The sequence below is a fragment of the Mus caroli genome, unplaced genomic scaffold (assembly GCF_978045245.1).
Source record: "Mus caroli unplaced genomic scaffold, Mus_caroli_1 scaffold_3, whole genome shotgun sequence".
NCBI classification, from domain to species: domain Eukaryota; kingdom Metazoa; phylum Chordata; class Mammalia; order Rodentia; family Muridae; genus Mus; species Mus caroli.
Genome location: NW_028227258.1, coordinates 1,833,242 through 1,856,373, shown reverse-complemented (window position 1 = coordinate 1,856,373; position 23,132 = coordinate 1,833,242). Strand labels below are relative to the sequence as shown.

The 23,132-nt window shown below is 38.3% G+C and overlaps 1 protein-coding gene across 4 annotated transcripts in view; it reads left to right on the top strand.

Moving 5' to 3' along the window:
- Positions 1-19,015, top strand: part of Lrrc40 (leucine rich repeat containing 40) — a 30,249-nt gene extending 11,234 nt beyond the window's left edge. For all 4 annotated transcript variants that reach the window (XM_021157651.3, XM_029475028.2, XM_085835367.1 and 1 more), the window contains 11 exons: positions 287-410; positions 3,674-3,816; positions 4,758-4,930; positions 6,564-6,651; positions 6,769-6,814; positions 7,703-7,811; positions 10,671-10,778; positions 13,280-13,390; positions 14,567-14,644; positions 15,586-15,771; positions 18,051-19,015. In XM_021157651.3, the coding sequence (XP_021013310.1) occupies positions 287-410; positions 3,674-3,816; positions 4,758-4,930; positions 6,564-6,651; positions 6,769-6,814; positions 7,703-7,811; positions 10,671-10,778; positions 13,280-13,390; positions 14,567-14,644; positions 15,586-15,771; positions 18,051-18,156 (1,272 nt within the window). In that variant the 3' untranslated portion in view covers positions 18,157-19,015. The remainder of the gene's footprint in view (positions 1-286; positions 411-3,673; positions 3,817-4,757; positions 4,931-6,563; positions 6,652-6,768; positions 6,815-7,702; positions 7,812-10,670; positions 10,779-13,279; positions 13,391-14,566; positions 14,645-15,585; positions 15,772-18,050) is intronic.
- Positions 19,016-23,132: the final 4,117 nt, after the last annotated feature.

The following is a 23,132-nucleotide window of genomic DNA, read 5'->3' as shown; positions in this document are numbered from 1 at the left end:
ACTCTTTAATCTCCAGAATTCTTTTATCTCCTTTTGAATCACATGCTCTACTGCAGAGGTATTACTTGAGATTAGAAAACACCATCATGTAAAATACTTTCAGAGTAGGAGCTGATTTTAATTCCTGCCCATGACTTTGATGGACAGATAATGGACCTGCAGGTGTTGAAGAGGAGTGAATCCTGGTCTGTCTGATTTTCTCATAACTCTGAAATTCCTTTCATGGGTATCTGTTTACTGTTATTTCCTCACTTACAGATTCATTCTGTCCTTTTTTTTTTTAAAGGATCTTTCAAGCAATCGTCTTGCAACTGTGCCTGCTGATTTTGCTTTGCTGTCCAGTCTGCTGCGACTCAATCTTTCCAGTAACCAGCTGAAGGATTTGCCAGCAGAAATAAGCAGAATGAAAAGTAAATTGCCATAGTAAATTCTGTATGAATTCGAGGTTAATGCAACTTTCTTTTGGAAAAACAATTGTTAAGATAATTATAGAGAAAGAAAGTATGTTGTTCTTTTTTTTTTTAATTATTGTAAATTCAAATGCTACTTAGTAAGATTGTTCTCCAGACAATTGTATCTAGGGTCTGCCTAAAGAATGATTATCAAAAGACATGTAGCTTATAACAAAATGAAATTGTAACTGGTGAGTACCAGAAAGAACATACAGGAACTTGATGAAGACTCTGCTTCATCCTGTCTTCAGCTGACTCCACCTGTGATGCATAGGGATTCAGCTGTTGCTTCCCTTGGCTTGGAAGGAATGATGTCTAGTGAGAGTCCTGTTCTGTCTGAGTGCTCAGATTGTTAATTCTTTTTTTTAAAATAATGAAATAGTAAACGGTAGTGGTTCATCGTTTACAGAGGTAACACTTAAGGGACCACATACAGGTAGAAGCATTCTAGCGCTTCTGTATTTGTAGTCATGACTATCTCAAAGCTCTTAATTTAGAACGAAAAACATTATTTTGTTCTTGTTTAAAGGCAGAAAACATGGTTAGTATTTCTGGGTTCATGACTACACTACTACCCACTGTATACTGTTTACCATTGCTAGTCTTTTTTGGTTAGTAATATATGATATTTTTCTTGTAAAAATATAAGTTACATTAAAATTATATACTAAGAAATTAAAAGTTTTGAACTATGCTGTCTCCTATCACTCAGGCTGCCCTCAGACTTGCTATGTAGTTGAAGATGGCTTTGGTCTTCCTGCTTCTACCTGCCTAGTGCTGGGGTTACACATTTGAGTTGTCATGCCTAACTCCTGTTCATAGTTTTAGAAGTCATAGATGTGATTTTTCTACAATTGATTGTAGATAAATTTCAATTAAATTGTAAATTTGTGATTTTTACTTTAACTCTGATTTAAATGAAATTATTTTGGGCAGGCCTTGACTTTTCATTTTCAATGTCACATACCTTAACTAACATAATATAAAATCAGAACAACGTATGGAACATCGCCCTTCTTCCTTTCTTTTCTGCCAAGATCAAACTTAGAACCTTGTATGTGCTAGACGGGTGGTACTGTTGAATCAACCAGAAGCATGGTTTTGTTTGTTTGGTTGGCTTTTGTTTTTCCCAACTGGAGCATGCTCAAACAGCAGAGGGCATCTGAACTCACACAGCAGCCTGATGACTCCTTGACTGTGTGAGTCTCTGTTCTTAGCCATGCTGCAGTGTCTTCCCTCTACTTCACATACAGTATTTGCTAGTTATATGTTACTGTTGAGCAGAGCCTAGGATTTTACATTTGTGTGATGCTAAGTAACCAGAATGCTTTCTCTTGAGAGTTTGCCGATGTATTACTAACAGTGGTTCTGTGAGGTAAATGGGACAGTGATGCATTTTCCCCCCACTTTAAAGATTGATAATTATGGGAATTAGAAATCAAATTTAGAACTAAGTGTTTATCTCCCCACCCCTCCCCCAGAACACATAGTCCACTGCTTTGTTCCTCAGCCAGTGCTCCTGATTTGACCCCAGAGTTTACAATAGCCTTTTTCTTTAAATTTTATTTATTTTATATGTATGTGTGTTTTGCATGCATGCATTTATGCGCATCTCGTTTGCAGAGGTCAGAAGAGAGATCCCCTGGAACTGGAATTGTGGGTGGTTGTACATCACTAGTCATTATGTGGGTGCTGGATCTTCTGAAAGAGCAGTCTGTCAGTGCCTTTACCTATTAGGTATCTAGCCAGCTCCTACAATGAGCTTTTGTTTATAGAATTTTACAGACTTGGGTGGATCAGTTCATCACCTTTTTCCCCCTCATTATTCTAGGCAAGTATTATCTAAATTTTTGGAGAAGGTAGAACACTCAATATAAAATAAATGAATATTAAGCTTAAAAAATAAACTTATTAGAAGTTAAAACTAGTACTACATTTTTTTTAAAAAAATGTGGCTAGCTTCTCTACATAGTAGAAGAATAGAAGCTGAAGGTGGCATGTCAGTACAGTTTTCAATTATGTTAAAATTGAAAGAATTGAAGTTAGAAAAATAAGCTGCAAAATGCATATTCCTTATTCCAGTTTACTGGAGGGTTGAGGATGAAATGTTTGAAGTATGTTTTCAGTCTTAAAATAGGAGAATCTGTAATATGGTTAAGGTAGAAAATTGCTTGTTAACTCCTTAAAGAATACCTTTATTTAGACCGTTTTATTTTTCTGGAAAAGGCACACATCAGACAAAATAGCAGTCAGGAGGATGAGGCAAGAGGTTTGGGAATCTAGATCTGAGGCCAGCTTGGGCCTCATAGAGGAGAGGACACCCTGTCTCCAAAACTAAACAAGTGAAGAAGAACTATCAGGAGATGAAGATCCTGGAGTGGAAGGCATTGTTGAGATACAGTGTTTGCTTTTACTGGGCAGATTAGTTTAGGTGTTAAGGAAAGCATGTTGGCACTAGGAGATGGCTCAGTTGGTAAAATTCTGGTACACAAGTATGAGGATCCCTGGCACACACGTAAAGTCTCAGCACTCACTAACCTAATCATTAAGGTCCTGGGTCATTAAGGGACCCTGTTTCAAAAAATAAGGTAGAAAAGATAGAAGAAGATACCAAACGGCAACATCTTCCCTTCACACGCACAAGCATATGTACCCATGTGCAAGCATATACGTACACATCCCATAAAATTCCCCATAGAAAAGAAGAGAGGGAGGAAAAGAAGAGGCAAAATGGATGGATAGGATGAATGGGAAGGAGTACACACAAACCCAAGGCTTGCGTTATAGTGTATGTAAGCCATTGTCACATTCACTCATCCAACAGAGAACATCCATATTTAGATGCCTTAATTACACTAAGCTCTTTTAAAGAGGAGTAAATGAGAGCTGTACAGTAAATACCGTGTATATACTTCAGAGCAGTTTAGCAAAGTACCTAAAAACCTTGCTCGTAACTGTATTTTAAAGATGGCCTTGTACTATTCACTATTGATTACCATTTCTCTTTATTTAAATACAAAAGTCAATTTTTATTTGTTCAGTTCAAGGATGTTTGCATATTTTTGATTGTCATATCCATCGGAACAGATTAAGAAGTCTTTGTGATATGTTTATTATGATTTGATATTTTTCTATATTTAATTCTCCAATAAATTATTCTGTCTTTTTATACAATAAAAAAATTAAAGTATCTTCTAATTGTCTCTGAATATATATTGTAGGATTAAAGCATTTGGATTGTGATGCCAATCTCCTGGAGACTGTGCCTCCTGATGTGGGTAGCATGGAATCACTGGAATTGCTTTATTTGCGGAGGAATAAATTGTGTGTTCTACCTGAATTTCCTTCTTGTAGGCAACTAAAGGTACTATTTAGTTAATAATTATACCACTGCATGATTTCTAAAACTTTTTTAATGAAATTGAAGTTTTTAAAAACTAGCCAATCTTTTGGATATAATCTATGAATGGTATTTTTCTCTGTTGATATCTTTCAAAACTTCCATCTACTACTAAGAGTACTAATGTTTTCTTGGTAATAAAAAGAAATAATCATTCAGCAGTAGGTTTTGTGTACTTGGTGTAGTGAGCAGTTTTTCCCTAAAGAAGGGCATTATAGTGAGGTGAGAGGCTCTGCTGACCTGTACTGTGGCTGGCCTGTAGCAGCTGGGGGCACGGGGACTTGTTAGGTTGCCACTTCTCAGGATTACCTGACTGCAGTCACATTTCCAAGCTAATCTTTTGGTTTGAGGTGTAGCATTAGTACTGCCTCCTAGGTTTGATGTGCTTTAGCTCTTTTTTGAGGTATGGCAAGTTTTTTGTTTTTTTTGTTTTTGTTTTTTTTTTAAATAGAATTGTGGCCGTGAGTTTTTTAAAATGCTGGGAAATTCCATTCACTATGGTAAGTTTTTATTGGTTATAGATTCTGTTAAGAAGCTGGTGTATGTAATGATAATATTCCGTAGTATTTGTTACCCTGAAAACAGTTTTGAATGGGTTTCTTATGAAACTAGTTTTTCATCAGTATTGTGTTTAGATTTATACTTTTACTTCTGTAAGTATAATTAAATTGTTTTACTGACTTAGTTTTGTAAAACTATTTCTGCAAGGTTAAACAATTATTTTGAGATTGTCAGAAAAAATTCTTTAATCATATTGTAGCTTTACAAGAGGTTATGTCTAAATGACATGATAATTACAATGTTCTTGTTCTGTTTGCTGCAGTGATTTAAAACTAAAAGTATCCACACTTGTTTTCATTGTTTAGTATACAGTTGAATGAAATATGTTGTACCTGGTTTCATAGGAATTACACCTAGCTGAAAACCAGATCGAGAAGTTAGGGGCAGAGCATCTTGAGCACCTGCAGGCTATCCTTGTCCTGGACCTAAGGGGCAACAAGCTGCGGTCTGTCCCTGAGGAAATGGCCCTCCTGCAGTCTTTGGAAAGGCTTGACCTGAGCAACAATGATATTAGTAGGTATGTTTAAAGATTAAATGGTAGAAATTAGAGTTTATTCTGCATTGAATTATAATTAGTTTTCTAAGTCCTTTTTAAAAATCTATTAATTATATATTGAACTCATGTTGTATACGAAGAATTAGTTTTCTTCCTTGACAGCCAAGCTAATACATTAATGGAAGCAGATGTGTAGTCACATTTCAGAACCCCTCAGGGTTGCTTTTTGTCTTTTCCGTGCATGGCTCCAGTTCCAGATACTTACTGTCCATGCTGCGACAAAGCAAGTGCTTCATGGGTATTTATTGGGCTTGGGTAATGAACATAGAATTGAAATATGAAGTTCTCAGGTGACTAAAGGATTTATGATTAAAGAACTTGAAATAGGACTGAGATTAGTTAGTCAGTTAGCAGGTGCCTGATATACACACACCTAACAGCACACTTATGCTCGGACCTCTGAGTTCTAACAGCTGAGATATATATATATATACCACGATGTTTAATTCCATGTGAAAGTTGGTGTATATGATCCATATGTCAGGAGGAAACAACACACATATAGCTTTGGGAATTCGAAATAGCGTCCAAGTAGGGAAGTCTAAGAATTTAGGCCAAATAGTCAGTTTTTATTAGTTCAGAGCCACTAGCATACCATGAAGGCATTATCCTGAGTGCAAGCCCATTAAAGAGCCACTCGATGGCTATGAGTATGGTGCTTTGAGTGGGAAGGGGTTGTGGGCGGCAGGCTTTAAAAATGACCTGTCAGTTTAGCTCAATAATAATTGTCACTAAGAAATGTTTCTTTGTCCAATTTGTTGACAGTGTGTGATGTGACTGCAGTGTCCATGGGGAGAAGGGGATGAAGTGAGGAGGTGAACCAGGATAAGTTGTCTCTAGTAGCTGTTGGCTGTCTGTTAGAGTTGGACAGAGCAGAGTGATAAGCAAAGAATGGTGAAAGCTACAGAACACAGTGCTAAGAAATGATTTGCCTACAGAGATGAGACTTTTGGGTTTATAAAGTAAGGGCACACATGAGTCTTTGAGCTTTGTGGAAAAAGCAGTTTTCAGCTGTTGTAGCAGTTTGTGTCCTCCTGACTTCCCTGTGAAGGCTCCTCATTGCTGCTGGAGCCACTTGTCAGGAGAACACCAGTCTTCATGCCTGAAACTCCATGTTATTTTCCAATGGGTGTGGGTAGCTGTTTCCTAGGTGGGTTTGAGATCACTTAAAAAGCAGTGAAGGAAAAACAAAAAAACAACAAACCCGATGGTGAGACATCACTGAATTAGAATCTTATACAGTGAGAGCTTGGAATTTGTTCTAGTTTTTGGAGATCCCCTTCTGTAATTGGGTGAAGTCTTATGTGTCACTGGGCTGCAGATTACTCATGGCTGTTGGTTTTACTGTTTCAGAATGAGCACTAGGCAGATAGAGCAGATGCTTTGTAGTGCATGTTCTTTAACAGCTGTGGTGTGAGCTTGGGAATGTATCTGGCCATCTTTCTGTGTGTTAGCATTAAAAGGAAAAGATTTTAGGGGCATTCATGCCTCTTGAGATTATTACAGGATATGTTGTTTTCATTTGTTACTTTATAGTCATGCCTTTGATTTAATTAGACTTACATGTAATGTTTCCTTGAAATCTGTTCTGTAGTCTGCCCTGCTCATTGGGAAATCTTCATTTGAAATTCCTGGCACTAGAAGGAAATCCTCTAAGAACCATTCGAAGAGAAATTATAGCTGTACGTACTATTAGGATTTAGCAACTTATTTTTAAATTAAAATTCAGATATGTATGCTGATGCACAAAACTTCCAAGTGTGCCTTGCTAATAATGTGTTCTGTCTCCACTCTTTTAGAAAGGAACTCAAGAAGTTCTAAAATACCTGCGCAGCAAGATCAAAGGTACTACTGTTGCCTTCTGTATTTTGAAGGAATATATGAAAAGTGGTGATGTTAAAAGGACATCAATTTAAGTGTTCTTTTGATATGCTTATTAGAGGTAGAGTGCTTGGCATTCATGGTTCCAATTCTATATTCCTGCAGACTATCACTTATAAAAGTGCTGGAGAGATGGTTCAGCGATTAAGAGCACTTGCTGCTCTTATAGAAGACCAGATTTGTTTCCCAGCACCTACATGGCAGCTCACTAGGGGAACCAGTGCTCTCTTCTGATCTCTGTAGGCACCAGGCAGGCACATGGTTCACATGCATTCATGCAGGCAAAATACTCAAATACATAAAACAACAACAAAAAAAAGAACCTTTTTTTTTTTAAAGTTCTTGAATTCATGATTGTGGATGCTATGCCTCAGTCCTTTAGATTTGTGTTGAAATCTACCAGTTATGAAGTATCAACACAAAGTTTAATATTTTTCTTTTCTTTTTTTATTTCATGTATATGGGTGTTCTGCCTACTTGTATGTATGTGCACATATGCCATATCATAGGACTTTACTATGTTTCTTTTTTGTTTGTTTGTTTGGTTGGTTTTTTGAGACAGGGTTTCTCTGTATAGCCCTGGCTGTCCCAGAACTCACTCTGTAGGCCAGGCTGGCCTTGAACTCAGAAATCCACCTGCCTCTACCTCCCAAGTGCTGGGATTAAAGGCATGTGCCACCACTGCCTGGCTGATTACTGTTTCTTAAATGATGTCTCTATTATTGGGAATAAAATATATGACTGGGTATTATCAGTACTATCTAGAAATCATGAATACTTTTATATATCATTACAAATTTAAAGATAGCTGTGTAATTTTAATATTCACTTTATCTAACTTTTCTTTTCCAGATGATAGAACCAATCAAAATGATTCTGTTCCTGAGACTGCCATGACACTACCAAGTGAAGCCAGAGTCAATATCCATGCTATAGCCACACTAAAGCTGCTAGATTATAGGTATGTAGTGTCTTTTAGTTGTTGTTCTGTTGCTGTGATCAAGCAGCACGTTTTTAAAACAGAGCATTTAACTTGGGGCTGACAGTTACATTCATGGTTGTAGAGAGTAAGCCCATAACCATCATGGCAGGGAGCATGCCAGCAGGCAGTCAGGCATAATGCTGTTCAGCTAACTGGAATGGTGTGGGCTTATGAAACCTCAAAGCACACCCCCCAGTAACATACTTTTTTCAACAAGGTCACACCTCCTAATCCTTCCCCAAACAGTTCCACCAACTATGGACCAAGTATTCAAATATATGACTTTGTGGAGGCTAGTCTCATTCAAACCATCACACTGTCCACTTGCATAGTATGGAGGGACTTTCTTGGACCTTCCAGCAGTATAATGAGACAGAGACTGCTAATAAAAAGTTTGAAGCTTAGGCCTTTTGCTTGGGCAATATTCCAGCTAGCTCATCTAACTTAACCTACCAACTAGCCTTCAACCCACTACATGGCTAACTCTGTACTTCTCTGCTCTGGTCTGTCTTTCCCATTGTCTGTTCTCTGAATCTCCTGCCTCTTCTCCTTATGACCTCATTTGCCAGGAAATTCCACCCTAGTACTTCCTGCCTTAGCTATTGGCTGTTGTATATTTATTACAACCAATTAGCAGCATGACAACCTCAGATACTTCACTAGATTGCCTTTAGGCAGGTGAAGGATGAATATTTACGAAATAGAAAACCCAGTGATGGCCATAGAAATGACATGCCAAAATCCTGCCAGCATTTAGCTCTCTGCCTATACAGAATTAACAATTGTAAATACAGAGACATACTTACAAGTAAAAAAGGTTACCTCAACAGCAAGGCATTGAGGATGCAGTGTCCATGCCAGTCACTCTAAAGCTGCTAACTACAGATACATAGTCCATCTGCACAGTATTGCAAGGCCCATGGGGAACTTGAGAAAGAGCTCTTCAGAGAAAGGACAGCTAGTAAGGAAAAGACAGTCATAGGAGCAGATTTCCCCTTTGCAGGTTCCTCAGGTCACAGAATTTAAAAGTGAGCTCAAAAGAGAACTTGAGTCAAAGAGGTAAAGTGCCTGAATATCCAGGGAAAGGTATTATGGGAAGGAGGTGGAGTGCCTGAGTATCTGGATGTTTGAGGAGAGGTGTTGGAAGGAGGTAGAAGATGGAAAGGAGGGAGAGACTGGACTAACGTAGTGAAATTACGGATTGGGAAGAACGTGTGCTCTGGACCTTTTTTTTTTTTTTTTTTACACTCTATTTTGTGTGCATGGATGTTTTACCTGCATATATGTTTATGCACCACATATGTGTCTAGTACCTGAGGAGGCCAAAAGAGATGTCAGAGCTTCTGGGACTAGAGGTATAGAAGGTTGTGAGCCACCATGTGGGTCCTGGGAATCAGTCTAGGGTCTGCTGGAAGAGCAGTCAGTGCCTTTAACTACTTAGCCATCTCTTCAGCCCTATGTTTTGTGTGGTTTTTATTAAAGGACACATACCTTTTTTGGGAATGAGGTGGGCTTTGGTATAAGGTGGTGCTCCATCTATCTGGATAGTGTCTAGGAGGCAGGTGGCTGTAGTGGTCCTTTCATTCTCTTCCTTCCTAGTCTCCCCTATCAAGGATATTTGACACAGAGCAATATCAATTGTAAAATATGAGAGAGACAGGTAGGTGAATTAATGCTAACCTTTTTATGGTAAGATTTTATTATAATAATTATGAATGAGAGTTTGGTATTTAAGCTCTCAAATTCACTAACTAGCATTTAGAGAGCATTTCATGTTTGAGGGTGGATATGTTAAATAAGAAACTATTGTTTAGTTAATGGAAAACTTGACTAACAGGCAGCTTGAGAAGTGATTATGTTTGTGAATGGAACTGAGATGTCTCATAGTTGCACTGCATTCTGGGAACACAGTAACACCAAAGCACTGACAATGTCTGTGTACAGAATAAGGGAAAGCACTAAAGACTCTAAGTATTGTGGAAGTTTATCTATCATATTAGGGAAAGAAGCTGGATAACCCTGCAGGTGCTTCAGTAGTGATGCATGAAGCAGCTGCTGTGAGGATAAGTAATGCTGCCAACACTTTTGCTGATCCTCCTTTCTGTATGGTGTCAGAGAGATGTAGGTATATAGACTATAGGCAGATAACTATGCAGAGTCTACGAACGGTCATGTGACTCCTCATCCATGTGCTGGGAGGAACCCTCTCAGCAGTGAAGATCTCCATTGCCATTGTTCTCACCTCTTATTGCCACCCTGTAATGTGTGTGGCAGTCACTTAGCCACACTAACACCTTGAATTCCCCTGTACCTGTTCTGTAATCCTCTAACTTTAGGGCATTATTATATATGTTTACATTTGCAAAACCAGTGGAGTAACTATTAAAGACTACTCTTGAGATTCTAATCCCAAAGTAAGGACAAGCTACAAAGCTCAACAGTGTAGCAGCACCAACTGCATCTCCTCCACATAATAGAAGGACGAGAAGTAGCGTAGGTGATTACACGCATTAACTTAGTGCAATGGTACACCTGCCAGTCTTCAGTCACCAAAGCTCACAGATTGCACACATTTTAAGGAAAGCTTAGTTATAAAATTAGATTAAGCTCCAAGCACAGGTAGAGAAGTGGACCATGCATTCTGTGAGTTTCTGGATTTCCCAAGTGCTTCTGTTTCTGTTTCTGCTTCTGAGGATGAACAGAGCATCCTGCCCTCACAAAACTTTATCAGCTACCTTGAACTTTTTGGTAAAATCTGTAAAAGCCTTCAGATGTGGGGAATGGTGATTACATCTTTTTGGAATGTTGAGAATGCTTTTATTTTTGAACCACTTTTAGTGATAAGCAAGCAACCTTGATTCCTGATGACCTATTTGATGCCACAAAAACCACCCTCGTTACTTCCATCAACTTCAGCAAAAACCAGCTGTGTGAGATTCCACAAAGGTAGGATTGGCCAGTGATCCACCGTTGAGCTGGGCTCTCTGTTTGTCTATTGTGTCTTGGCAAATGAATGTTAGTTTCCTGAACTATTCATGTGAGAGAGTGCTGCACACTGTGGTTCTACTGTTCTGAGAGATGTACAGGATCTTAAAACTTCCAACCTTACGTTGTGAACTTGGGAAGTGGGTGTTAGAATTATTAACTCTAAAATTATTCGTCTTGTATAATGCAGTATGGCAGGGAGAGTATTGAGCAGCCACCCAAGTACCAGACCCACAGTGGATAAGAGTGGTTTCACTTGCAGGCTCAGGCTAGAGAAACTTGAGTGATTGATTTTTCTCCTTTAGAACTAAAGCCAAATATATGAACTGCTAGTGTCATCTTCTAGGCAGAGGACCTTCCACTCTAGCCACTAGTTGCTATTTATGTTGTACTTTCCTCTGTTCAGTATGTCATTGTTGGCATTAATTAACAAAATCTTCCAGTTAAAGGAGAAAACTAGTATATTGTTGAACTTCAACAGAGTTTGTTAACTGTCTGCACCCAAATGATGCTGACAAACGAATGACCTCTCACTATACACAGACTACAGGACAGGACGTGTCCTGCTGAGGAATCGCAGCAGTATAGCTGAGTGTGCTGTTTGTCTGTGACAAGCTGCTCTTAGCTTTCTCGCCTATGACATCATACTCATGTCTTAGTAGGCACGATACATGGACACCTAATGAAAGCAGATAGAAAATGACAAAGCACAAGGGAACTGATGAAGTAGTAAAGACTGCTATATCAAAAGAAAAAAAAAGTGTAAGAATTGCTTCATGGAACTGCCCAGATTTTCAAATGTTTAAAAGGGCAAACTATAAAATGTGTCACATTTACAGAGAACACTTGGGACGTAGGTCTTGAAGCAAGATAGCCTGTTATAAAAAGCAGAGCTGTCCATCTTTTTGTTCCTGTTGTTGAAGGGCTAGAAAGATATCTGATTTGATCCCAGATGTACATGGTTTGTTTGGGCAGACCTGGGTCATGCCAACTAATGGAGTCAAGATGTAGAGCTCCAGGGGAAGCTCCTGCGTACGTAGGCTGTACTTACTGCCTTATTCTACAGTCTCATTCTTACACAGTGTGCAATTCTCTTACCAGGGATGCTTGGTGTTTCTCAACAGCAACTTATAAAGTCAAAGAACACAGCACAGATCGCCTTGCTCTAGAGTATTTCTAAGCATGCTCTTTTTCTTAACATCCAAAACTTATAATTCATAATGAGTATTCATAAAGGTCTGGATGAAATGGAAGGATGTTGCATGCAGTCTTATCACTGATATATATGTTAATGACATTTTATCTTAAGCTGTTTGGAATTTTATGTGTAATTTGTATCTTGAATGCTTTATTTACCATATGTATTTACCTATTGGATTCTTTTTGTATTTCCCAACTTCATAAGTAATATTTTTAAAATCTATCTTAGCTGTGTATAAGTAAGTAGGGTCCTTCCTTATAGCAGTTAAAAAAACATACTGTTTCTTTAAGCCAAATTTCCAGAAAAACTACTGTGTTGAGGGATATGACCCTTAGTACATATATACCCAATAACATTTTTAAAGATTGTCAGTTACTCATTGAAGCTCACCTCCTCCCTGCACCTGCATCACCAGCTGTGATGGTCTTCTCTTTCTTTCTCTTTAGTAATGTGGTAGATTAAAAAGAAAAAAAAGTTTGTTATGTGGTGGATTATATCAGTCACGTAATTAAAATGTCTAAACTTGGTTAGGCTTATTAGAGATGTTCAATCCTTACACTTGGACCTCCACTGTTTAGGGGTGGCACTTGCCAGACTTAGAAACTGTTTTCAGATATTGTTTTAACCATGATTATATTTAATGCTAATTCAGATAATAAATATTAAAAAAAATGAATAGGTCAAATTAAAAAGTTACTTTCTGTGTATGGATGTTTTGTCTGCATCAGTGAATCATTTAAATGTCTGATGCTTGTGGAGGACAGAGGAGTATGGGAGCCTCTGAAACTGGATTCACAGTTGACTGTGAGATGCCACGTGGGTACTGGGAATCAAAAGTGGGTCCTCTAAAGAGTAGCCAGTACTCTTAACATCTTAGCTATCTCTCCATTATGCTGTCTAAAACACTGTGATATCAGTGTCTAACAAAACACTTCATGAATTTAGTTCACTGCCAAAATAAAATGCTATAGAAGCCACCTAGGTCTGATTTTTCTCTTTTGTGTCATGATTTGGTTAAATGTATAATAAGTGAATTTTTAAATTAAACTTCAGTATCCATCCATTGTCAGAGTGAATGAAGCCTTGGTAAGTCATAGTAAGGTGGTTTTTAAGCCGTTTAGCCTTTGCACAGCCAGTTTCTGAAGTTTCTGTGAGGAAGTAAGGTCCTGGGAGCTATGGCGAGCAGAAGGGCACTGTTCTTCCTCTTATTATGGGTTCAGTTTTGAGTAAGTGCTGATATTTAAAATTGTTTTTGTTTCAGGATTGTTGAGCTGAAGGAAATGGTGTTGGATATCAACCTCAGTTTTAACAAGCTTTCATTTATATCCCACGAGTTATGCTTGCTTCAGAAATTGACATTTTTAGATTTAAGGTACTTGATAATTCTGTCACTTGACATCGTAAATGTTATGATTCATCTTTTGAGTTTTTATGTTGTATTTTCTTGGTGAGTATGGAATTTGGTCTTTAGTGTATTAAGTATATTAGGGGAAATGTAAAATTAAGTTATTTAGGCATTTTAACTGTCAATTGTAAGTAGCTTATAACTTAAGTGATGAGATAAAATTATCTAAAATATTTTTAATCAGTATTATATTCTTTAGATCCTAAGTAAATGGACAGTTCGTGCATGGAAACTGTCTCCTTCCTCTTGTTTGTTGCTGAAATAGATAGTGACGAAGCAGCACGTCCACCCTCTGAGCAGCCGTGGGTTGCACCAGGCCCAACCAGGACAGTAGACAGGTCAAGCAGAAGAGCCCTGCCTGGAGCAGAGAGAGTGAGAACCTACCTATGCTGTTTGGAAATCATAGCAAGCTAGATTTAAACAAATTCAGTAGGAAGCTAGCATCTACAGATATTTCTAGGAGCTACAGCTATTGTTCCTACAGGGTGATACCGTGCATCCCAGGCCCACAGCATTAACATTGTACTTGTAAACTCTGTTTTTAGTGCCTGCATTTTTGGTAGTGCTTCCTGTTGTTAGCTAGAGTACTTTTAGTTGGCATAAAGTACAGTTGAGGCAGGAGGGTGTGCCTGCCCTAGTTATGGAGCTTTTACTTCTCTGGGGTAGCAGAGCATAAAGCTGATGGAACAAAAGGAAGAGAGGTCCCCACGGCTGCTGTTTCCTTTTTGCCCCAAGCTTTGTCTCTTTGTGTAACTGTCCCTTAAATCTCTAATAGAATTAAATCTGCTTTCATGTCTCACAGCAGAAAGACTGAAGAAAAAGAGTAGGACAGGTGTGAGCTCTGCAGCATAGCGTGAACAGCTGTTGTGCAACATAGCATACACAGCCAGTCATTGTGCAACATAGAGTGCACAGACAGTCACTGTGCAATAGAGTGTGTACAGTCAATCATTGTGCATAGAAACAAAAGGCTGCAGGAGACTTGTGTCATTAACTACTACCAATCCCACTTCCTAGGGTCATCCTAAGGAGATCAGGCTAATAAGAATTGACAAACATATTTATGTGCTTTTTATTCTTTCTGGGATTTAAACTAGTAAAGGTTTTCAAGCTTTAAACATTGTGCTTTGATTTTCAACTTAGGAATAATTTTTTAAGTTCTTTGCCTGAAGAGATGTCATCACTGACAAAACTACAAACGATCAATCTTTCCTTTAACAGGTAAGGAAACATCTGGGAGCCAGATAGATCAGAAGCCTTTATTTTTACCATATTTTACTAGCAGATTTTATTTTCATTTAGATTCTACTTGAATGTAATGTTGCTTAGAAATCTCATGATTGGTGCTTAGCTGATTTGTTTGTTTTACCGCTGAAGAAACCCATAGTCTAGAAGAAAGATAAACATCTGACTAATTATGATTGTTGTAGTGGAAAGAGGTGCCTTGAGGTAAACAGATGTTAGCCAGGCACACCTGTCTTTGGCATCTGATGGGTTGGTTTGGACAATGAAGCCTGTGTCTGTGATAGTCAGGAATCTTGAAAGAATGCAAAATGCCCTTGTTCTGGAAGCCTAAACAAAATTAGATCAAGAAAGAGTAACTTCCTGAGGGTGGCCTGTAGACACCCCAAGATATGTTGTCCATCAGTGAGGAGCTTTGCCTCAGCTTTTGCTCGTTTGATAGTATCTTCTATGTCTGATGAGTATGTGTTCCAAAATCAGTCTCTAATGGAGGAGCTAAAGAAAGTACCCAAGGAGCTGAAGGGGTCTGCAACCCTATAGGAGGAACAACAATATGACATAACCAGGACCCCCCAGAGCTGTGTCTCAGGTTGCATATGTAGCAGAGGATGGCCTAGTCACCCATTAATGGGAGGAGAGGCCCTTGGTCTAGCAAAGATCATATACCCCAGTACAGGGGAATGCCAGGGCCAGGAAGCAGGAGTGGGTCGGTTGGGGAGCAGGGCCGGGGTAGGGTATAGGGGACTTTCAGGATAGCATTTGAAATGTAAATGAAGAAAATACCTAATAAAAAATTGTTTTTGAAAAAAAAGGAAATTTTGAATATAGAACTTAAAGCACACTTAAACAGAGTCATCCATTTTTAAGGGTGATGTGACTCTTGCCCATTACATGGAGTTGTTGTGTTCACATTGTAACAGGTTCAAAGTGTTTCCTGAAGTTCTGTATCGAATCTCCACACTGGAAGCGGTTCTGATCAGCAACAATCAGGTTGGCTCTCTGGACCCTCAGAAGATGAAGCTGATGGAAAATCTGAATACTTTAGACCTTCAAAACAATGACCTTTTGCAGATTCCCCCAGAGCTTGGGAACTGTGTGCAGCTACGGTAACTTCTTTACTGGGGGGTTTCCAATTGATTTGTTGATTGCTTTTTTTCTTATAGGAAATTGAAATAACAGACTTAATACCTTCTAACAATAATAGTTAAGCAAACACCTCATTTTTCTTTTTAAATTTCACCAGATGTTTTCTGGCATATATATATATATATATATATATATATATATATATATATATATGGCATATATATATCATTATGTATGCATAAACACCATTTCTCTTAGTATTATTCTCTTTATATGCTTATCCAGAATTGCACTGGGGAGGGGGATTTCTGAGGTCACACTACAGGGCACCAACTTTGGAAACCCAGTCCTGATGGTCTTGCTTCTCCCTCAGCCCTTATCCTGCTCTCAGTAGTAACCATCTTAGTATCCCCTGTGAAACCTTCCTCTTCTTCACACAGAATTACTGCTACTCTTCTTTCTGACCCATCTATTCTACTTCTTTTATTAATTCAGAAATTAGTTGTGTTAAAGCTTCAGTCATTCTAAGCACCTCATTAAGGGCTGGTTAAACAATAGGAGGAGGGCGAGGGCTAGAGAGCTCAGCTGGAAGATGCTTGATTCTTGAAAGCAGCATGTTATTTTTTGGCTGTTTGCCTTAGTGGGGTTATAGTTGTAAAATTTTATCCCTGGCTCTTTGGATCCATTTTGAACAGTGAAATGATAAACAAAAAGTACAAATACTTGTTAACTATGCACTGAGTAGGCCGTAGGAAGGACGCCTGGTTGCAGTGTGATTCCAGATGCTCTATCAGACTTCACAGGAATGAAGTCTTAAAAGACATCAATTTTTTCCTATTCTCAGCATAACCTGCAAATCCAGTGATTTGGGATTACAGACAGATTTGGAGTGGGTAGATTAACAGATAACAGAGTACAGTAGTGAGAGTCAACTGCAATTCTTTTTTTTTTCTAGAAGCTAAGAAAATTAAGTGTATAAGAGTTTCCAAGTGCTGGGCGTGGTGACGCACGCCTTTGGTCCCAGCACTAGGGAGGCAGAGGCAGGCAGATTTCTTAGTTTGAGGCCAGCCTGGTCTACAAAGTGAGTTCCAGGACAGCCAGGGCTACACAGAGAAACCCTGTCTTGAAAAACCAAAAAAAAAAAAAAAAAAAAAAGAGTTCCCAAGTAACATGGAAATAGTTGAAGAATTGTAGGTGAACCTTTATAATGTTGTGTGAGCCTTTTAATTTTTTTTACATAAAAATTTAGATTATTAAAGTCTTTTGATTGAAGATATTTCACTAATCCCATTAAAAACAAAAGAACCAGCCCTTAACTTGTAAATTGTAATTGTCTTATTTCCAAATATGGGAGGGCGGACATATGTGAAAGGCCCTTCTGGTGCAGATACTTACAGCCAACCTTTAGACTGAGCATGGAAATGCCAATGGAAGAGTTTGGGGAAGGACTGAAGAAGCTAAAGGGGTTTGCAGCCCCATAGGAAGAACAACAGTATTAGCTAACCAGACCCCCCAGAGCTCCCAGGAACTAAACCACCAATCAAAGAGTGTACATGGGCCAGTCTGCACTCCTCAGTACATATGTAGGAGAGGATTGCCTTATCTGGCATCAGTAAAGGGGGGGTGGAGATGTACTTGGTCCTATGGAAGCTTGATGTCAAGAAGGGGGATGCTAGATGGGTGAGTGGGTGGGTGGAGGAGCACCCTCTTAGAGGCGAAGGGCAGGGGGAGGGGGATCATGAAGGGAGACATTTGAAATGTAAATAAATAATTAATGAAAAATAAAATAAAAAACCTATAAACAGAAAAAAGATAAAAAGAAAGAACCTTGTGGGGTGTGGAGTGAGCTGTGACTTCAGTGTTCTTGGCATCCACGTCAGTTTGTTCACTCTCTTGCTTACTTAAATCTATTCTATTACCTAGTGTGTGCTTGTACCAAATCGAGAGGAGACTCAAATCACAGTGCCACCATTAAGCAGCTGTTTATTTTGAATGGGCTTTTGTCTCTCCAGAATTGTATTTCTCTTTAAATTAGAAATATTAATGATACCTAAACCATAAGTCTTTTTAAACAAAACCAACAGAGTCAGAGACTATAAACACCATATTGTGACTTTCATGTGATAGCCTGTGCTGTTGGACATTGTCATAATTCTAGCTGTTTGCATGCTTAGTTGGACTTTTAAAAGACACATAAGAAAATACACATTTTATTTATAAAATTGCAAACAATAGTTTTATTTCATGAAAAGAAAATCACTAATGGGAAATGTTTGATTTTCCTGTTTCTTCTGTTTAGGACACTACTGCTAGATGGAAATCCATTCCGAGTTCCTCGAGCGGCCATATTAATGAAAGGCACAGCTGCTGTGCTGGAGTATTTGAGAGATCGAATCCCTGCCTGAGTACAGCTGGCTTCTTACTCTGGGCATGGTCACTCGGGATAGGACAGAGTCAGCCTCCAGTGACTCCTGTGTTCCAGGTGTCACGACAGTCACTGTTTGGGCTATGGTCATTCCTACTAAATGTCTACAGCTTGTGAAGTGATGTGAACATTTATAATGTCAACTGCAACAGATTTTAAATGTTTTATAAATTCATTCCTTTATGACACTGCAAGAACTTTTCATATGATTTTTATAATGAAAAAGCAACCATCTTTGTAAATCTGGGTTCCCCCTAGTATCTTTTCATTTTCTATCTTATATGAACTGAGCAAGACTATATAAGGTTTAAAGTCAGCAAACTCTTACTAAATATTATTTTTTGGCATTTAAAAGAAAATCAGACTTTTCGTTGTCCAGGATAGGACTTGGTCAGTGTCAGTGTCATGTTTATGTTTAGGGTTTTGGTTTTGACTTTAAATTTTTTTTTTTAATGTTTTGAGTGTCCTTTATTCCAACGTGATACATCTTATTATTTCTACAACCTTGATTCTGAAATCTCCTTACAGTCTGATTAAAACTAGACTGGTAGTTTTACAGTAATTTTCTAAAAAGGAGTTAGATATAGCCAAGCTTGATTTAATAAAAATCCAAATATAAACATTGTTGTTTACACTGAAATTATCAAATGCAGCTTTTCAGCCATCCTGGTTCATCATGTGATTGAGTCAAAAGTAGCCAGCTCAGTAGAAGCATGTGTCAGCGTGCGGAGGGTGGAGGTAGAGAACTTATAGGTGGTTGAGGTTGTTTATCTTAGGAAAATCAGTGCTAATAAAGATACATGCTTCGTGTTCATAATAAAAGTTACATTTTTAAGGTATTGGTACAGTGTTTTTGTTTTAAAAAGAAACATATTTTTACCATGTCACAGTTCCTAAGCTCAGAATTTGTTTCCATAGTAAACCAGACATCATGTAATAAGGTGACATTTTATTATTTATACAATAGACTTTTATGTTATTCAAAACACTTTTTTAAATTCTGAAAAAATTGAGTACAACAGAACCTAAAAATGGCTCTGCTATACACCACACAGCGCTATTATCTGTACAGAGTGCATCTGCAAATGCTCCCAGGCTACACCCTACCCCTAACCCATAGTGTCAGAACGTAAGACACAGCTGGAGAGTACAGATCACACTTGCAAAGTCATTGGCTTGGCAGAGCTGAAATACAGGTTAGTGGGACTTTGCACATAAAATTAAACAGCTTTCTTTCAAGGTTGTTATGGTCTCATATGGCAAAAAACCATGAAGTACATTCACAATCTAAGTTAGTAAAGTAGTAAGTGTTTCTTCATTCAGTTTTATTTACACCAATATGTAGTTTAACTAAAAAGTACTGTTAATCATGGTACATTGGTTTTTTTTTTAACACATACAAAAATGACAATTTTTATATATAATTTTAAGCTGAAAATCACAATTATCTCAAAATATTAATTACAATACAGCCAGTTCAATTAAACATGTCATGGTTTGATTTTTTTAATATAAAATGGTAAACTTTATTATTAAAGTAAGCAATTTGTTTTGAATTGGCTAGAGTACACCCAAGTAGAAAATCTAAATGTGATGTGTGAGGTGTTTGCTGCCCCTCCCACCCACTTTGTATACAGCCACCTAGGCTAGCAAAGAGACAGAAAAGGCCCCGGTTTATAAATATTGAGCCTCGTTTGCTAAACTGCCTTGGCTTCTTGGTTCTTCCATAAAAGCTCTACAAAGGGCATGTCCATAGACTGCAGTGAAATGCATGCAATATATACAGCGTGTAGAATTCAGCTCACTGACACACATCAGAATGTCCACATAGACAGCAAAGGATGGACAGAAGGAACACTCACCTGCCACCTGTCATCAGCTAGATCGGAGATTTAGGAATGAGGTCCCAGTTCTGGTTCTGAGGGAAGATTACTGCGGTTACTGCAGATATGTTACCCGGGTACTGTACTTATGGTAATGAAGCCAGATCCCATCAGAGAGTATGGTCAAGAGACCCAAAGCTGCGTCACCACTTAGGAATTTCTCTTATGACTTTTTATGAGAATGAAATATTTCATTAACTGGCAAATATGACCTCAAAATTTTTATGTGTTTGACACATAAAACATTTACAGAATAATGAAATACATTTCATCTCATAAATTACTGAGGGCAAAAAAATCATCAATTGATAGTTTTGAAAGTGAAAAATAAATTTCATGAGTGTTTAAAAAAACAGTCTGTAGTGTGTTTGTATAATTCTTTACAAACCTCTTGTAAACCCACCATTGTCTTCCATTAGAATTACTTTTCTATTCTTCCATCAGAATTACTTAATATTTCTTTCCTGAAAAGAATGAGACTGCAGTATGAGTTTCTCATACACAGCTGACAGTGAGGTGCCCTTTCATGGCTGTAAGTAGGAAAGAAAATTCTGGTTTTGCTATAACCTGTAGTGATCTTGCAATGACCTTACCCTTTGAAGTTCAATAGATCTACCTCTGGCTTCCTGCCAGCCCTGGACAGTGTCCCTTCCTTCATGTATAAACAGTTTTACATTCTCAATCTGCCTACAGTCCCTCACATTCACTGAATACAAAGAGAACTTAACCGGCTCTTCCAACAAAAGTGCGGTTTGCCTGTCAATTACCTTTGTCTTTACTCCAAACATATCACAGTAAGGCTTGCTCTTCAGAGGAGGGAAGCAAAGGAAATATCTAATTGTTGGAGCAGAAATACGAACCATTCCTTGCAATCTGTTGACACTGACATCAAAACAAAGTTTCTTAAGAGTTCCACAGCACTCAGCAGTCCTGATCTAAGCCAGATGCCCTCTCCCTGGTCTGAGACCAGTACGTGCCCTCCAAGTGGAAAAACAAGTATTGAAAATAATATTTATTTCAATAGTACGTTTAGGCAAATACGGAAAGCTCTTTATCTGCCTGAGAGATTCGTCTTGGTTTTTCCAGAGACTTTTCAAAAACAAACAAAATCATGTGAGGTTCCCGGCTAACTGTATTTAGTGGAGGCGTGGAGAGCTGTGAAACAACAATGTGGATTGTCCACATGTCAAGTACCTTCCTTAGTCTCACTATCAGGCAGTTTAGCTGACTGCCATGCCCAGGCATTATTCCACCTCAAAACTCCAGCTGTGCAAAACAAACTAGCAAAGAAAAATGTGTGTCTAAAAGACACAAAACCTGAGTTGCAATAAAAGGTTTTAATAAACTTCTTAATATAGGAAAATAACCTTTGAACAGCCAAAAATACATTTATACAATACAAGCAGCTTAGTGCTTAAGTGTCTCATTAGACTAAGCAAAAAGATCAATTACATTTGATCGTTTTTCCTAACTATACTTAAGATAACCACATTTTATTTAATATCTATTTCATTCCCCTGAATTCATCAGTTTTTCTTTAAAAAAAAAAAAATCCTACACATATTTGGGTAAGTCTATTCAATTTCTGCCAGTAGACCTGTTGCTTCTGGATACTGAAGCAGTAGAAGGAGCTGCCAATGTCAAGCCATGATGGAACCTAAAGTTTAAAACAAACATTTAATCTTGGGGTTGGGCTTTCTGCATAGTCCTCTTCCCTTTATCTCTACATTCCATTTCTAAAGCATTTCTAAAGGCTTTAGTAGGCCTTTTAGGTCCTAGGAATTGAACCTAGCACCTTGAATCCTAGTCCTTGCAAGGTCTTCCCATGTAGCCCAGACTGGCCTCAAACTTGTAATCCTCCTGCCTTTGACCTTCCATTGCTGGAATCATAGGCATACATCATCAAGCCTGATGCAGTTGCTTGCTTTTTCATACTTGATCACAAACTGTCTGAACTGAAGTGCCGCTTCCCCCATACAAGTAGCCATGTCATTTGGTTTCCACCTGAGTCTTTGCTGCTTCTTTCAAGAGCTTAGAGCTTGCTTGGCCTCTTTGCCATTTACTTACTGGGAGGAAATCTGCTTAAGTGCCTCTCATCTTGCCATTAGACCCTGACTTGAGGCTCATTTTAGGATGTGTGTATTTCCTCAGATACACTGGGTGTTTCTGATAGAAATTGAAAGTTGTCTTTTGTACATCCCTGATAGATGCATTCATGTTTTTGACACTTGGAACGGGAAGCCATGGGAAGCCAAAGGTTAAATCCTTGAAGCTGTAGCTGCCTCAAAGGCCTCTGCATGTTTTTCTGTGAGAGCTTTGCTTGGGGGATAGGATGGGAAATCAATATAAGAGATAAGAAAACGTATTAGCAAGAGAATTCCAGTCTCTGCTTGTTTTTGTGGCACTTGCCTAAAAAGGATTTTACATTGTGATCAACACTAAAAGAGTTAAATTTTCTCTGCCAACAGACACATTGCCATAGGAACTAATGCAAGAAAATGAAAATATGACAAAGAGTGAAGAATTAAATTGGAAAAAAAATAACACGGAGTTGATTTCTACATTGCTGTTTAAGCCTTTGGAACTTAAAGTGTTACTCATCTGGTGAGATCAATGAAAATGGTCGGAAAGACTTGGCAGATGCAGGAAGAAAGGAAAAAGTAGCAAGCCTATTTGGTTAAAGGAACTCTGTAAAACCTAGTTCCATCCCTGATAAGTTAAGCTTTTCAGCCCCTATGTGAATTGTGTGGGTAAACAGGCAACCTGCACAAGACTTAAAAGCCCAGCATACCACCTGACAGGATTACCTCATACCTCACATTATTGCTTGAAGCAGCCTCCCAAGAAAAAGCCAGAGAACATCAACAAAGGCTATGATTTAAAAATTCCTCCCTTCCCCCTGTCAGGCAACCACCTGAGAATTTAGTTTTTCAGGGAAATGAGCATTTAATTTTCTTCACTTGCTCAAAGGCTCCCTGAGCTGTTGTCATCTTCAAGCCAGCCAACTGGGAAGTTGGCAGTGAGGACCTAGCAGTTTCAACTCTGATATGAGTTGTGGGTCTGCATTTGTGCT